Source organism: Sciurus carolinensis, chromosome 7, assembly GCF_902686445.1.
Source record: "Sciurus carolinensis chromosome 7, mSciCar1.2, whole genome shotgun sequence".
Lineage (NCBI taxonomy): Eukaryota > Metazoa > Chordata > Mammalia > Rodentia > Sciuridae > Sciurus > Sciurus carolinensis.
The window spans coordinates 28,394,848-28,412,836 of NC_062219.1; the positions used below are offsets into that span (position 1 = coordinate 28,394,848).

Below are 17,989 nucleotides of genomic sequence, written 5' to 3' on the forward strand. Positions count from 1 at the left end.
CAAAATTGAAGAAATAGTAGATGAAAAGGCATAACATTAGGCTCATTGCTTGTTTTTATAAAGTTTATTGGAACACAGCTGCATTCATTCATTTGTTATCAAAGTCTGCTTCCATGCTCCAATAGCAGAATTGAGTGGTCTGGCCTGCAAAAACATGCTACTTAGCTATCTGCCCATTACGGAAAATGTTTGCCAACTCCTGGCATAAAACGGTAGTCCACACCAAGTGCTGTTCTGCATTTCTTCACTTCTCTAAAATCTCTGAAGCTAAGGAGGTGCTTTGCTGCCTCTGCAAAGTGCCTTCTTAGCTCTGGAAGCATTTCATTGTTCTACAGAATTACCAAGGTCAGCCAACCAGTTGGTGTTTGTACTTTTCCTCCCAGCACACGGATTATTGCTACATTGAACACACCGCCTTTGCATGCTAAATGGAAGGGACATGTAGTTTATTCAGGCTTATCATACCCCAGAGCAGCCCTACTCTGCAGAGATGAGTCAGAGGACAATTCTTAGAATAGTAAATAATTTTTGTATTATGGTACGACAAGTATCATTTTGTAGGATGCTGTTTATGACTTTTGGTTATAAACAACATTGTTATCATAATTGGGATTGGATATAAAAAGTATTTAGTTTTCATTACAGTTCCATGAAAGTATTGCTGTTTCCCTGAATAATGTTATTTTGTTGTTGTTTCAGCATTTCTAAATTTGAAGAACGATGCTGTTTTCTTTATGTGCTTCACAATTCTGATGATTTCCAAATCTATTTCTGTACAGAACTTCATTGTAAAAAGTACGTATTTATCATTATGTGTGAAAAAGGCTGTTTGAACTTGATCATTATTTCAAGTAATGATTGAACATGTAGCTCTTGTAGAGAATTCATGACTGCATAGTTATATAAATACTTTATTTGGGCTAATATTTTATAATTATATGGTATGGTATGCAGTTAGAAAAATTAAATAATTTTTTTCTTTAATAAATCAAGTTTTTCTTAGTCGTAATTTATTTTCCCACAGATAAAAAATTTTTTAAAAAAATTACTGGTACTTTATAATTACACATAATACTGGGATTCATTGTGACACATCTGTACATGCACATAACATAATTTGTTCAATTTTATTCACTAGTACCTCCCCTTTCCGTCTCTGGTCTCCCTCCTCTACTGGTCTTCCTCCATAGATAAAACACTGACCAAGACTTACTGGTTAATTGTTAAAAACTGTGTCTCATTTTTAAAGTGCTCACTTATTACATGTAATTACCAAATTTTTTGTTCTTACATTCTTTTGAATAATATCACTGTTGTCTTTAACAGTGTTTTTTAACCCTAGCTCATGTTAGAATTACTGGGCGAGCAATGAAAAAGTACCTGGCCCAACCCCAGAGTAATTATATTGGATTTTCTGATGGAGATACAACTTGGTATAAGAGCCTATGATTTGATCTACACCAATAAAAAAGATGATTCAAGGGCTGGGGATATAACTCAGTTGGTAGAGTGCTTGCCTCGCATGCACAAGTCCCTGGGTTCAATTCCCAGCACCACAAAAAAAAAAAAAATAAATAAATAAATAAATAAAATAAATAAATAAAAAAATAAAATTCAAAAAGCCATGAATTGCCTTGTATGTTTGTGTTCACCCACCTTGGTGTGTTTCTTTTGAGCTGGTTAAATACTTCATGTTCCTTTAGAACACAGTGACTGACTATGGAGAAATAGAGACGTGAATGACAATTTAGAAGACAAAATGTAGGTGAGAGCCCAATTTGGACTTACATTGTATTGGAGAAGATTGGAAACAAGAATTCCTATGTAGGGTCTTATTTTCTGCTTACACTTAAATTCTCAAGGCTGTTGATTTGTTTCTATGGTAATAATAGCTAAGATTTCTGGAGTGCTTACCCCAGACCTAATATCTATTTTAGTCTTCAGTAAAACTCTGATAGGTAGGATTAATATCTTCATTGAGAAGATTAAAGTAAATAGGATCTTGGAGAGTTTAACCTAACATCATATCACTAAAAAGTATAAAATTGGAGATTTGAACCAGGCACATGTGACTCTAGAATATAAGCTTCTAGAACTCAAACTGGACTTCCATCTCACTTTGTTATATTCTGCTTAGAGGTGTTCATATTGAAATTTCTGCATTAGTGTCTGCTGCATGTTTTTACCTCTGATCTTAACATTTGTCTTTAAAGCCAAATTTTTTCCTTACGTTTGTTCATTTTCTTGCTTTTGTGTCTAACTCATCATGATATTTAATCTTCATCAGAGCATGCTGTTTTTCCAGTCAATTTTGGGATTTTTTTCTTATCATTGGCCAAAAAACATGTTAGAGGAAAAGGAAAAGTGATGAAGTAAGCACCATATGTGAACTCCATCAACAGGCTTCAAACTCCAGTATAGATTTTGATCACTGGCATGTTCTCTGTGACCAGAACAATTCTTGATCAAAGTAAATACTCAGTGAATATTTGTTGAATGGATGGACAAATGAATGGATGAACAGATGCATGGATGAATGGATGAATGAATGGGTGGATGGATGGCTCAGAGGATGGATAAATTGAAGTACAGAAATAGGTTTGAGTTGTGTTAGGTAAACTTTTTGTAACACCATAACCTGCTCTGCCCTTGGGCTAGCCTTGCATGATCTGTCTGAGAGGTCATAGCCCTTGATTGTAGTGCTTCCCTAACTTGATGTGTGTAAACCATTGTCATCTGCTGTGAAAGGACTACACTTGGCACAGTAGACAAATTTATTTCTCATTCTGGTTATATTGCTTGGCTTTAAAATACTCTCCAGAAATAAAACTTTACAACAGTTCTGAAAGAAAAATGTTGGTCATCAAAAGAGAGATGGTCTGTCATCAATATATTTATAAGCTAGTCTTTCCTAGTTCACATCAGTATTTCATACACTGTATTTACAAGACCCTGCTCAAGCAGAAGATTTATAAACTGAGGTCAAATGTTACAGTAGCCAAATAGTCACTTCCAAATTTAGAGATACTAAATCTTCTGGGATATTCAAAATAGAGGGGATTTTCTTGTGGTTTTAAATAATAATATTAGCAGCAGCTAAAATAACACACGCTTATTTATTTATTTATTTTTTTGATACTGCAGATTAAACTCAGGGACATAACCACTGAGTTACATCCCCAGCTCTTTTTATTTTTTATTTTGAGACAGGATCTTGCTAAGTTGCTTAGTGTTTCACTAAGTTGTTGCGTCTGACTTTGAATTGGTAATCCTCCTGCCTCAGCCTCCTAAGCCACTGGGATTACAGGCACTAGCTAATATTTTATGTTAACAATGCTAAAGCTAAACAGTTTATGAGTATTACCCTAAATCATCTTCACAGCAACCTAAGAAATAGGTACTTGTATATTCACTGTTTTATAATTAAGGATTCAGAGAGGTGCATGTGTTTTTCTAAGATCACAGAGATACCAGTAATCTTCTTCTGATATCTAAGTCCGCATTCTTGACATTTCTATGAATCTGTCTCACCTCATTGTTGTTCTTCTATTATGTATTACATTATTATTGTTTGAATTTTAGGTATTCAGACATTTCTAGAAAATCCTATTGGCATGTTTTCTTTTTGAAAAATTCTGCTTTTTTTTAAACTTATTTCATAGAGACTCTAAACTCTAAATTTTGGTTCCAAAGACACTTTGGGACATATCTGCTTATATACCAATTTGACCTCAAATTTTTCAGTTTTATGATTATATGAAAGCATACACATCCAGTAGAAACCATACTTTGAATTTTGACCCTTTCCTGGGCTACCGATATGCCATATAGTAGTCTTGTGAAGCTGGGCAGCAGCTGTGAGCTCCTGGTCAGCCCCAGTCACCAGGATGACCAAATGGTGCTGTGCTGTGCACTGTGTTACCAGCATATTTTGGAAACAGGTATTCAATAAATTACATGAGATATTAAATATTGTTATAAAGTAGGCTTTGTGTTAGGTGATGTGCAACTGTTGGCTAACCTAAGTGCCCTGAGCATATGGAAGGTAGGCTGGGCTAAGTGAGGATGTTTGGCAGGTTAGGTATATTAAATGCATTTTGGACTTAAGGTTGGGTTTTTCAGGATGTCACCCTTCATACGTGAAGAAGCAGGTGCATTTATTATTATATGGATGTGTTACGGATGCCAACTTTCTCTGTAGGTTCTTTGAAATGGTGAACACCATTACCGAAGAGAAGGGGCGAAGCGTGGAAGAAGGAGACTGTGAAAGTGACTCTCTGGAGGTAATGACTTTGGTTTTGGTGCTCGTTTGGCAAAGTTTCTCTGTGTCTGATTTTTTAAAACAAACTCTTTAAAGCCTTATTGAGGGAGAGGATGGGAGTTTGCCTGTGTTTGGGAGCATTGGTAAGAGATGGAAGGACTCAGCCAGAGTTTAAATTTTCCTTTAATGTTAAAAGCAACATCTGGAATTTCTTTGGTTACAAAAGGGCTAAAAAGTAAACCCTGGCAAGCTCTCCCTCAGCAGTACTGAGGCTTGAGGATTGTACTTACCTAGAGTAAGTGACTGTGCTTGTCCAAGAGGGTGTCAGTGCCCTCAATGCCTGGACCACAGCGCCCACACACATTTCCATTCTCCTCTGAGATACGTGCAGTTCAAACGCACAAAACTCAGTGAAGATTCTGGGTGATAGAACCCTTTGTGGCCCCGATTAGTGCATTGTACTGAGAACCCGAAGCCTTGGAGGTGAATGGAATAAAGGGAAGAGGTAAAAGCAGTCACCCCAACTGTTGTTCCTTTCAACCAGAATTCTTGGTTTATGCCTTATGGATGCAGCACATTGCTGGTAACTATTTTTAATTTGTGTCCATTTTCACTGCCCTGTCTGCTGTGTGAAGGAGAACCTTCCAATTTTGCAAGGAGTGACACTCTAGGGTTCGGAGAATACTGACCCCCAACACACCAGCATCTTCAGTGTCTGAAGGATGACTCTAGACCACCATTCTCTCCCAGGTCCTCCCCAGTGTTTGTCTTGGGGCAGAACTCTGAATTTAAGTGTCTTCGTGTATTTGGGCTACTATAACAAAATGCTGGAAACTACTATAAATGCTCATAACAGTAAAAATTTATTTCTCACTGTTGTAGAGGCTGGGAAGTCCAAAATCAAGGCACCAGCAGATTCAGTGTTGGGTGAGGGTCTGTTTCCCATAGATGCAGCCTTATTACCATGTCCTCTCATGGTAAAGGAGATGAGGTGGCTTTCTGTGGTCTCTTTTACAAGGCCACAAATGATAACTCTGCCCTTATGACCTAATCACCTCACCAAAGACCCCCACCTCCTAAAACCATCACTTTGGGATTAGGATTTTAACATGGCTATTTTGGAAGGACACAGTCAGTCCATAGCACCAAGGAATACTGAAAATTATATTTCTAATGTTAACGTGAAATTGAAGAAACCATATATAGATCACCATCCGATTGGTAAACTTACTAGGTCACTTTGATAATGTAACCCATACACTGAATTTTTGTAATATTGAATCAGTAGGGTAATCATTGAGGGAAAATTTAAATGTAATAACCAATTTCTAAATCAAGGTATAATAACCACACTAGACAACATTTATTTGCACGATTGATCAGATCAATAGTTTGGGAACCACATTCTAGGAACTAAAGTATGAATTGCCTTAGAATTTGTGGTGAATTTGACTAGCTGATTTTTCCAAGCTTCAATCTCCTGTGTGTAAAGAGGAAGGAAGATTACTTTTGACAGAATTGTCAAAAGGGTTTGGGAAGCAAGATCCTCTGATATATATGCACACACACACACACACACACACACACACACACACACACATGTATACACACATACATATACATACACACACATACACACATATATATATACATATACATACACATACATACTCATAGTATATGCTTTATAAGAGACCCTTCCTGATTGATAGCAAGCACTATGACCCAACTAAATAAGGAGGGAAATGCTAAGATTTCTTCCCAGGAATATCTAGATTACCTCATGTTATTTACCAGTTTATATAATATTGTTCTGATTTATCAAAGTGCTCCTAACTTTCCCTTCTCCAGTACATTATATATATATATATATATTTTTTTTTTTTAGTTTAGGTGACACAATACCTTTTTTTTTTAATTTTATGTGGTGCTGAGGATCAAACCCAGGGCCTCATGCATGCCAGGCAAGTGCTGTACCACTGAGCCTCAACTCCAGCCCTGGATATTATTATTTTAATGTAGGACAATATGCATTCTCTCCTTGTATCTCATTAGAATAATGTAAAATCTCTGACACAGAATGATTTCTCCCACAGTATTCTCAATGGGCTTTATAGACTGTGGTAAGAATCCAGGCACCCTTGTGGTTTAGTTGGCCATTATGTCACAGCTGGTGATACTCCTGCTATTTCTTCCATTCATATTCTGTTAGCATAACATTGCTGAACAGTTACAGAGATGCTCTGGGCAGGAAGATGGTGAAATCCCCTTGGGACTTCCTGTCAGTGTCCTTTCAGAACCATAGCTATGAGTGATGAAGCCTTAACTTACATTTTTGCATAAGCTGTGATAATTATCTATTATATTTCTTAGATATTTTAAACATTTTCCATTTATCATTATGCTCAATAGTTGATTTAAATGAATTCCTTCATTTTATTACCACCAACCAAACTCAAACTTCAGCCTGTGAATGATATACCAAAAATAGTTCCTGTCCTTCCCATTCTTTTTATGAAAAACAAGAAAAGTTATTTTATATGTCATCTTTATGCCATGAGTGAGCTTTGTATGCAGAATAATTATTTTCTGATCTTTACCTCAATCAGAGATAGAATTTATCTTGTTTCAATACACGTACCAATTATTCTCGAAGCCTTTGAGCCCCTTGGCCCAAAACAAAATAAGAATAGTAGAAGGATAGACAATACAGAAGTGCTCTTTACTATTTCTCTCTTCACTTAGGGTGAATCAGCATTTAGCAAACATTAGCCATTAATGTGATTCTATAAATTACAAATTGGAAACTAATTCCTAGATTTCGTGGCATTTAAAAAACTTCTTAGAAGCCCGAGTTAGCTAGGCCCAGCTTTTCTTTCTTTGAAGTTTCTTCGCAACAGTGCAATTGCCAGTGGATTTAGCCTCCTGTGGTCCTGACCTTCCTCCAGCAGGTCCCATCTGGCTGTCCTGAGATCTCCAGGCCGAGGGCAGGAGTTCTGCTTCTCAGATTGGCAGTAGTCAGTTTTGTACAAAGTTTTGCTGGGCTGAGCAGATTTCATTCCTTAGAGTTGAACAAGACCTTTAAGGTCCCTTTCAGCTTTGCTATTTAAAATAATTTTTCAAGATTAGTACAAACCATACAAGGTCGTTTCAAAGATAGCTAAAAACCACTTCTCCAAGAAGGACTTTTCTGTTTTTATTCAGAGACAGTTCTTTGATTCAAGGCCTCGTATTTTGACTCAAGGCTATATGTTGTAGAAGTATTGTGAACCCATATTTCAAATAATTTAATATGTTAGTGAATCTATATTGGAGTCATTGAGCAGTTGATTACAGCTGACCTCTAGGGTGTGGGCACTTACTAGCTGTGGTCCCTGTTGTGGTTCCTGCTTTCCATGCATTGATGAAGAGCCAGGGCATCTACCCACCACCCCAGCCAGAGATCTTGGAGCACCCTCTGCCTCTTAGCCCTCGTGCCCAGTTTTTCCTCCAGCCCCTTCATGCCACCCCATCACTTCCCTGGTCCCAGGTCTTTACCTCTCATGTGGCCTGACTCCGTCATCTTCAGAGCTCTCTCATGCAGATTAATCCTGGGGTTTCCCAAATTTACAACCTTTCTTACTGCTCTTTGTAGAGGAGTTTCTGCACCATATAAAGTTCTTAAATCTCTGGCTGAGACTTACCCTTCCCTCGCCACAGAGAGTCCCAACTGTGTTAAACTCTCCTCTCCACTTCCTGCCTCAGAGCTTGTCAATCAGACCCCCAAATCCACAAGTCCCTCTCATGGGCTGCTGTTCTGCCCCTCTTGGTGACCATACCCTTACTTTTTGAAATCCAACTTTTTCTCTTGAAATCAGTTTTCAACCCCACTTCCCACTTTTCTCTGTCCGTATGGCATTTTTGCCAGCTCCTCTCCCCAGCCCTACCTACTGTATCATAATTTGTAGCCTGTCCTGTGTGACATCCCAACACAGGACCGTGTTTCTTTTTTAATCACATAGCCGTACATGGTGCCTGGAGTCCAAACAGAGTTCAGTTAGAAGACTGAAGAGTTCGAAGTCAGTCAGTGACACAATCAAGTTGTTCAATGCCTAAAACTGGGAAGAAAGGGACATGGATTGGAGGGGGTGGTGTAGATCTGGGAGACTAGCTCCAAGGTTGTTTAATCAATGTTCAGTCAGCAAAAGAATAAGTATCATAATCAAGCTTAATGCCAAAACATAGCTATTACTGACATCTTCTTATCTCTTTATTTCCATGAAAAGAAAATTAGATGCAAATTACTGTGGGACTTGGATGCTTAATACAAAATACTTTGTTTCTGCCTTTTACCTTCTCCCAAACACATACCCATTCATTAATATTGTCTCTCTACCCCCTTCCCTCTCTTCCTTTCCCCCTTCCTCCTTTCTCTGTCCCTTTTTCTCATGAGCATTTGTACATCACTTTTTTTTTTTTTTAAATCAAATTTGTGTGTGATTGACACAAACCCGAGGTACTCAGAGCAGTGTGTTCTGTGACCATGGAGAGAACGTTGGCCGATTATGTGGTGGAGTGGGGATCAAGTAGGATGAAAGGGACGTGTTCCTTTGACTCAGACATTTGCAGGTTGATGAAAAGACCTCACCATTTCCTTTTCTGATGATTTGCCTCACAAACATTAGCAAACAGCAAATTTTGGGTTAGAATTCATTTTAAATCGATTTGGAATCTCCAAGTAGCAAATGGGCTTATTTTTCTTTAACATCCTATTTCTATTTTTGTACAGATTTAAAAGTGAACACCCACAGTTACCTCACTGAGAAAATACAACACTTAAAGTGTTGTATGATATGAGTATCAATTTGCTATTCATTCATTCTCTTGGGTAGAGAAAAATTCCCCTTTTCCTGTGCCAACCTATGTTCTGTAGTTGGGTGGCTTACAGATTAATCAACAAAAGGCAAGTTAACAGGGGAAGAGACAAAGTTTATTCATTTAGTCAAGGGAAATGACTAAAAGAAACTTAACATGAAAAAGTGGGTCATCTTAGTAAGAAGGGGGTTTAGGACTTCAAGGGAAAACAGGGCAGGACAATAATCAGAACAAGTGAAAAGTACAGAAAGTTTTGATAGTTTCATTTCTATAATTTCTCAATGTCAGTGGTCCATCTCCCTTTTAAATGTAAAGTTCTGGGGAGGGGATTTATGGCAACCCTATTTTTAGGAGGTTTTGATTAAATCAGAAAAAAAAAAAGGATTTAGGACAGTTTGTGTTTGTTTGTTTTTGTTTCGCTTTCCTGTGACTGCTATTGAGATGTTTTCAGTCTAAGATAATCTTAGTCCACATTGGTGGATGCAGGTGGATTCCATTAATTAACTCAACATTTATTGCATCACTGTGGGTAGTGGGCATTACCCTAGATGCTGGGAATTCGGCACAGAACAAAATGGAGAAAAATCTCCACCCTCAGCTCACATCCTAATGAGAGACAAACAATAAACATAAACAAGTGAAATATTTAATATGTTAGTGGTCAGTATTAAGGAGAAAAGTAAAGCAGAGGATTCAGGAAGTTGCAGTACAGCAGGGATGTGTGCAATATTAGACAGGGAGGCTCATTAAGAAGGCGATCTTTTATACCCACAAGAGCAAAGGCAATCTGAACCCTAAAGAACAATAGCAGTGACATTATAGTTGCCGTGATGGAATTAGCAGTGTAACCCTCTGAAAGCCAAGACCTTTTTCTGATGTTTCAAAAGGGTAACTGCAGCTTGCTTTGAAATTTGTACTGTTTTTATCATTAATAAAGTTGTGACTTCAAAAAAGAAAAAAGACAGTGATCTGTTGGTCCAGGGATGTAGCTCCGTGGTAGTGTCTGCCTACCATGCATGGAGGTCTTGAGTTTGGTCCCCAGCACTGCAAGAAAGAAAAAAAAAAACAAAAATCAGTAATATAGGTATTTGTTCTTTGCTGTAGTTGGCATTTATTTATGTTTTAGGTATTTACATATTAAGGAGGTAATAGAGACTGAAAATTAACAAAATAGCCATTTGGGTCCTTAAGGTGATTATTACTCACCTAATATATAGTTAAGTCCCCAAGGGAAGTGCCTGGGTTTTAAAGGTGGGTCTTTCACTATAGGTCCCTTGGCAGTACAAGCACTGAATGAATCACCCCCTTGTTGTATGGCCTTGTCAGTATTGTATTCCTAAGCCAATTCTCTTCACAGCACCAGTTTAGATTGTTCTGTGTCAGCAATAATAAAAGAGATGATTCTAGAAGTATTCCCATCATTACTTTGAAATGCAATTGTGTCTCCCTTAGCAACAACCTGATTTGCTAACCTATTGCCATAGAAATAGATTGTAAAATATATAAGCATGGTCATAGCACCCTTTATTTTTTTAAAAACCTTCCTTTTCCCCTCCATATTTGTCATTTGACAGACCCTGTCTTCCCTGGTGCTTGACCATAGCTGTGCTTTAGATTTTCTGGCCATCACATAGGTAAACTTCTATCTTCATAGCCCACTCCAATCTCCTGTCTATTTTAGCTTCCTTTAAAGATATTTTTTTCAATTTCTTTCTCTTGTAAGAATAGAAAGAGGAGATAAAAAAAAAGAAGAAGAAAGAAAGAAGAAAGCAGTGATAATCCATTGGGATGGTTTTATTTAAATCACACTGGTCTTTTTTTTTTTTTTTTTTTTTTTTCTTTTTCTTTTTTTTTCCATTCCAGGGATTGAACCCAGGGGCACTCAACCACTGAGCCACATCCCCAGCCCTTTTTGTATTTTATTTAGAGACAGGGTCTCACTAAGTTGCTTAGGGCCTTGCTAAGTTGCTGAGTCTGGTTTTGAACTCAGTGATCCTCCTGCCTCAGCCTCCCAAGCTGTGGGATTACAGGCATGAGCCACCATGCCTGGCTCTACATTGGCCTTATTTAATATCCTTTTGATTTTGCTTATGACCGCTTTCTTATACAGGAACCAACTTCTGTACCTAATACATAATCTTTTCTAAAAAAAACTATAGTCTTTGGATTCTTTAGATTCCTGCGGGAAACTGAAACTTGAGCATCCCCATCAAGGTTTATGTATTCTTTACTGTTCTACATAAATATCCCTCTTGGCAAAACTACTTTCAATCAAAAATAAACTTCATACTTTCTTTAAATGTTTTATTTTGGCATCTGGTTGAAAAAAAAAAAGTTCTCAGCACATTTTCTATAACCTGATTAATTAACTAAGCAAATTATTACTGAGCATCTACTGCAAGCTACATATTGTTAAGATGAGGGATAGAGCAATTAAAGATGAAGTTCTCAGAGAGCTCAGAGGCCAGGAGGAGATATAGACAAGGGGCAAGAGAAGGTGGAGTGGCAGATGCCTGATCATGGCAAGTAGAGGGCCTTGGAAGCCCAGCTGATCACAGCCCAGCTCTGCTCTGGGGGGCCAGATGGATATGTCGTTCCAGGAAGCTTCCTGGAGCTTGGTGTTGAAGCCTAGTGTGGAATTACGTAGGAATAGCAGCTGGATAAGGCCCAGTCTGGGGAACCTCCTGAGCACTCCATAGAGGGAAGAGGTTGATGAGAGGGAAGACTGAACGCAGAGGCAGCCATCAGATCCTGAAGGTCACTTATACTCTGCCAAGGAGGTGGGATTTTATCTCCAAAGCAGCAAGGAGCCAATAAAGCAGAGGCAGTGTTACTGACGTGGAAGACTTACTTTGGAACTTTAGACATTGCAAAGTTCACTGTCACCTAAATGGAGAAATCACTGTGGAATGTAGCAAGAAGAGAGGAGGGGACCCAGAGGCCCTTAAGGGATGTAGCTGGTGAATTAGTACAGAAGAAAAGCCTGATCCAGGGCAGGAGCGCTGAGGATAAGAGATGCAACATGAATTTGTGAGACTTTAAGAAGGCAGTGGCCAATCAGTTTGATGTAGGGAGCAAGGGAAGGTAAAGAATGGAGTCTGAGAGGGCAGAAGTTACCAGATATGGCTTGAAAAAGCAAGTGGATGTTCAGTGGATATTGACAATATACTGGAATGTCTTCAGCATACTGGCATTTGGGTAATTGAATTAATATTCAATTTATAAGCCCTTATGCAGTAATAGGGTTCCCCTACAGCATTGGTAGTGAAAAGAACACAAGATCTTGAATCTTAGGATCTGGTCTTAAACCATAATTTCAACATTTTCACTGAAAAAGATGTTTCTGATCTTTTGTAAATTGGGAGTAATCGAGACTTTTCTTTACTATGACACAGGCTTATGACAGTCAAATATAGATTATTAAAAGTTGAGGATTTTTTTCTTTTATAAAATTGCACTAATATAAGGTAATGGTGATTCTAGGTTCAGAGTTTAGGATTCTGTTCCTTTGAAAGAGCACGTCAGCAAAAACTGCACTTCTTTGTTGATGGCCCCTGCTGGGAGCCTTCTAGGGTGCAGAGCAGTGCAGAGTACAGGACCACAGGATTTGGGGGTGGAGACTTGGGCTCCTTTGGGTGACATGGTTTGAACTGTTCTTACTACCTCTTTTCAGGAGCCCAGTTTTCTCTCTAGTTTGGGCACATTGCTGCTTATTCCCTTCCCCTGCAAACCTCCCTGGTCATCTGCTCTGAACAGGACCATCTCCAGCCTTAACATTAGGTAGTCAGCACAGTAGCAGTCTCTAAGATACCCCTTGGCACCTTGCAATGGATGCTTAGTGTTGCCATGGAGGAAGTAGACGTCTCCTTCCTGAGCCAGAGACTGGTCCATGATGGGGAGTCAGGTAATGTGTCCCTTTTTAGCTCTGCCTCCTTTTATAATCTGTCTTTGGTATTTTGTAGGTTCCCTGTATCATATCTGAGTGTGAATTTATTTTTAATCTTTCCTATTTAGGGCTCAGTTCCTGAAAGTTATATTTGATTCTGTCTCAGATCTCTCTGATCTGTTTTAGAATATCTTACCCTTTCTCATTTTAAAAATTTCTTATTTTATATCTTTATGTTAGATAAATATTGTACAGTTTCCAATTTATGAAGTTTTGAGGATCGATATTTGTCACATCTTTTCACAGATGGTGAATTGTATCCTTATATATTTAAAATGTTTGGATTATGAGCTCAATTTCAGTGGTGTGCAATTGGTGAGCATTCTGAATGTCTAGTATGAAGGCAGTCTCTCCCTTTAAATTGCTTTTGCTGTTTCTCCCAGCCACTCTAGGGATGACCAAGGCTCAAGAGCAATTATGAAACTTATAAGTAGTATAAATTTGAGGATCAACTGTGTTAGAAAGTATTCAGGGCAGACTTGGTTTTGCTCATCCAGAGCTTAGTCTGAGATCAAAATTTTTTTTTTTTATCCTAGTGTAGTGGATTCAAATTTCTAATCTATTCTCGCTAATTTTAGTCCTTTAAGGGCCTGGTCTTGTGCGTTCCAGCTCTTTGCCTGATATAGACACTGTTCTACATTTCCTATCACCTCATGGGCATGAAGACCCAAGTCCTTGGTGAGAGGTCAGCAAACCATGGCTTAAGAGTCACATCCAGCCCAGTGACTTACCTTGGTAAATACAGTTAGTTATTCATTGGAACACAAACATGCCCATTTGTGTATATACCTACTGGGCGTTTTTCACTCTACAATGGCAGAATTGAGTTGCTACAAAGATCATTTAGCCCTAAAGCTGAAACTATTCACTGACCCTTTAGAGAAAGTATTTGGAAATTCCTGCTCTAGATAATAAAATAAAAAACCATGCCTTTGTCCTCTCCGACCCCTCCTGAGCTGCAGGAGCCTCGGTTCCTTTGATTACTCTTTAGGAATCCTGTCCCTCTTCATTTCTAGTTCTGGCAGTCGCTTTTACATTTTTAGAAGACTAGAAAGGCATTTAATTTTGTTTTTTCTGGGTGGTGTCAGCAGGAAGGTTCTTGGGTTCCTACTCTACCATATTGCCAAAACCAGAGTCTCCCTTCTCCTCTCTTTGGGTAGTAATAAATTGTTCTCTTTATATTTTCTTGACTTGACCTTTTAACTTGTTTAAGTATTTTTTTTAAATGGAATTCTACAAGGTCATGAAAATTTTCTTTTCAATATCTTCATTATTTGACATGTAATGCTTTTTAAAATCATTCCCTTTAATTGTTTTGTAATTCTCATGATCATTTACTTTTTTTTTTAATTTTTATTTTTTGGCGGTACTGGGGATTGAACCCAGAGCTTTGTGCTTGCAAGGCAAGTACTCTACCAACTGAGCTAGATCCTCAGCCCTGACCATTTACTTTTAAACTCATTAATTACCTTGAAGTAAAGTGTACATTTTGGCTATTTTACATTAATATCCTTTTTTCAGAGTATGGTGTTTAGGATATCTGTTCTTTAGAATTTGTTGAAAATTTCTTTGTGGCCTAATATATAACCAATTATGTTTTTCAAATATGCAAATCTCTTTCTGTGTAAGTTATATCAAGCTTGTTAATTATGTCATTAAGGTTCCTATTTTAAGTTTGTCTTCTAGATGTATCTGTTCTTAAAAGGCTTGTTAAAAACCTATTGTTTTTTATATTTGTTTATTTTTCTTTGTAAGTTTTCAGCTCTGCTTTATATTTTTTCAGGACGGTGTTTTTTGTTTTTGTTTTTTTGCGGTGCTGGGGATCAAACCCAGGGCCTTGTGCTTGCAAGGCAAGCACTCTACCAACTGAGCTATCTCCCCAGCCCCAGGACGGTGTTTTTAATGAACATAAAAATCCATGACCATTGTCCTCTTCATGGATTACTTATCAGTATTAATGCTTATTTGTTGGCTTATAAGTGTTAGAAATCAGTTTCTTTTTTTTTTTTATTTTATTGTAAACAAATGGGATACATGTTGTTTCTCTGTTTGTACATGGCGTAAAGGCATACCATTTGTGTAATCATAAATTTACATAGGGCAGTGATGTTTGATTCATTCTGTTATTTTTTCCCTTCCCCCCCACCCCTCCCACCCCTCTTTTCCCTCTATACAGTCCTTCCTTCCTCCATTCCTGCCCCCCTCCCTAAACCTAACTCTAACCCTAACACTAACCCCTCCCACCCCCCATTATGTGTCATCATCCACTTATTAGCGATATCATTCGTCCTTTGTTTTTTTGAGATTGGCTTATCTCACTTAGCATGATATTCTCCAATTTCATCCATTTGCCTGCAAATGACATAATTTTATCATTCTTTATGGCTGAGTAATACTCCATTGTATATATATATATATACCACAGTTTCTTTATTCATTCATCAATTGAAGGACATCTAGGTTGGTTCCACAATCTGGCTATTGTGAACTGAGCAGCTATGAACATTGATGTGGCTGTATCTCTGTAGTATGCTGATTTTAAGTCCTTTGGGTATAGGCCAAGGAGTGGGATAGCTGGGTCAACTGGTGGTTCCATTCCAAGTTTTTTAAGGAGTTTCCACACTGCTTTCCAGAGTGGCTGCACTAATTTGCAGCCCCACGAGCAATGTATGAGTGTACCTTTCTCCCCACATCCTCGCCAACACCTGTTGTTGCTTGTATTCTTGATAATCGCCATTCTAATTGGGGTGAGATGGAATCTTAGGGTGGTTTTGATTTGCATTTCTCTTATTACTAGAAATGTTGAACATTTTTCCATATGTTTGTTGATTGCTTGTAGATCTTCTTCTGTGAAGTGTCTATTCATTTTCTTAGCCCATTTGTCGATTGGATTATTTGCATTCTTGGTGTAGAGTTTTTTGAGTTCTTTATAGATTCTGGAGATTAGTGCTCTATCTGAAGTATGATTGGCAAAGATTTTCTCCCACTCTGTAGGCTCTTTTTTGGATTGCTGATAGTTTCCTTTGCTGAGAGAAAGCTTTTTAGTTTGAATCTATCCCAGTTATTGATTCTTGCTTTTATTTCTTGTGCTATGGGAGTCCTGTTAAGGAAGTCTGGTCCTAAGATGACATGTTCAAGCTCTGGACCTACTTTTTCTTCTATAAGATGCACTGTCTCTGGTCTGATTCCGAGGTCCTTAATCCATTTTGAGTTTAGTTTTGCGCATGGTGAGAGATATGAGTTTAGTTTCATTCTGTTGCATATGGATTTCCAATTCTCCCAGCACCATTTGTTGAAGAGGCTATCTTTTCTCCATTGCATATTTTTGGCCCCTTTGTCAAGTATGAGAAAATTGTATTTATTTGGGTTTGTGTCCGTGTCCTCTATTCTGTACCATTGATCCACCTTTCTATTTTGGTACCAATACCATGCCGTTTTTGTTACTATTGCTTTGTAGTAGAGTTGAAGATCTGGTATTGCGATACCCCCTGCTTCACTCTTTCTACTGAGGATTGCTTTAGCTATTCTGGGTTTTTTATTCTTCCAGATGAATTTCATAATTGCTTGCTCTATTTCTGTAAGGTACATCATTGGGATTTTAATTGGAATTGCATTGAATCTGTATAGCACTTTTGGTAGTATGGCCATTTTGACAATATTAATTCTTCCTATCCAAGAACATGGGAGATCTTTCCATCTTCTAAGGTTTTCTTGAATTTCTTTCTTTAGTGTTCTGTAGTTCTCACTGTAGAGGTCTTTCACCTCTTTTGTGAGATTGATTCCCAAGTACTTTATTTTTTTCGATGCTATTGTGAATGGGGTAGTTTTCCTAATTTCTCTTTCTGAAGATTCATCACTTATGTATAAAAATGCCTTAGATTTATGTGCATTGATCTTATATCCTGCTACTTTACTGAATTCACTTATGAGATCTAAAAGTTTTCTGGTGGAATTTCCTGGTTCCTCTAAGTATACAATCATATCATCAGCAAATAGGGATAGTTTGAGTTCTTCTTTTCCTATTCGTATCCCTTTAATTTCTTTGGTCTGTCTAATTGCTCTGGCTAGAGTTTCAAGGACGATATTGAAAAGAAGTGGTGAAAGAGGGCATCCCTGCTTTGTTCCAGTTTTAAGGGGGAATGCTTTCAGTTTTTCACCATTTAGAATGATATTAGCCATGGGCTTAGCATAGATGGCCTTTACAATGTTAAGGAATGTTCCCACTATCCCTAGTTTTTCTAGTGTTTTGAGCATGAAGGGGTGCTGTATTTTATCAAATGCTTTCTCTGCATCTATTGAAATAATCATGTGATTCTTGACTTTAAGTCTATTGATATGATGTATTACATTTATTGATTTCCTGATGTTGAACCAACCTTGCATCCCTGGGATGAAACCCACTTGATCATGGTGCACTATCTTTTTAATATGTTTTTGTATGCGATTTGCTAAAATTTTGTTGAGAATGTTTGCGTCGATGTTCATTAAGGATATTGGTCTGAAATTTTCTTTCCTCGATGTGTCTCTGTCTGGTTTAGGTATCAGGGTGATATTGGCTTCATAGAATGAGTTTGGGAGGGTTCCCTCCTCTTCTATTTTATGGAATACTTTGAGAAGTATTGGAATGAGCTCTTCTTTAAAGGTTTTGTAGAACTCGGCTGAAAACCCATCTGGTCCTGGACTTTTCTTCGTTGGTAGGCTTTTGATGACTTCATCTAAGAAATCAGTTTCTTTTTAATGGCCAACTCAGACCCTTCTCTGAGTCAAAGCTGCCTGTGGGCTGCCAGTTTTATACTCCAGCAAATTGCTGACAGTAGCAGAAGCTTGTTCTTCTGACTGCTACTGCTGGGTTGTTGTTTTTCACAGAATTTCTCCAGGCATGTGGCCTGACCATTTCATGGTCCTAAATACTGTAGTTCAGAGTATGT

The 17,989-nt window shown here is 38.0% G+C and overlaps 1 protein-coding gene across 2 annotated transcripts in view; it reads left to right on the forward strand.

Annotated features, from left to right (window-relative positions):
* Positions 1 to 17,989, forward strand: part of Map3k5 (mitogen-activated protein kinase kinase kinase 5) — a 216,335-nt gene that overhangs the window by 137,617 nt on the left and 60,729 nt on the right. For both annotated transcript variants that reach the window (XM_047558138.1, XM_047558139.1), the window contains exons 13-14: positions 700 to 795; positions 4,202 to 4,283. In XM_047558138.1, the coding sequence (XP_047414094.1) occupies positions 700 to 795; positions 4,202 to 4,283 (178 nt within the window). The remainder of the gene's footprint in view (positions 1 to 699; positions 796 to 4,201; positions 4,284 to 17,989) is intronic.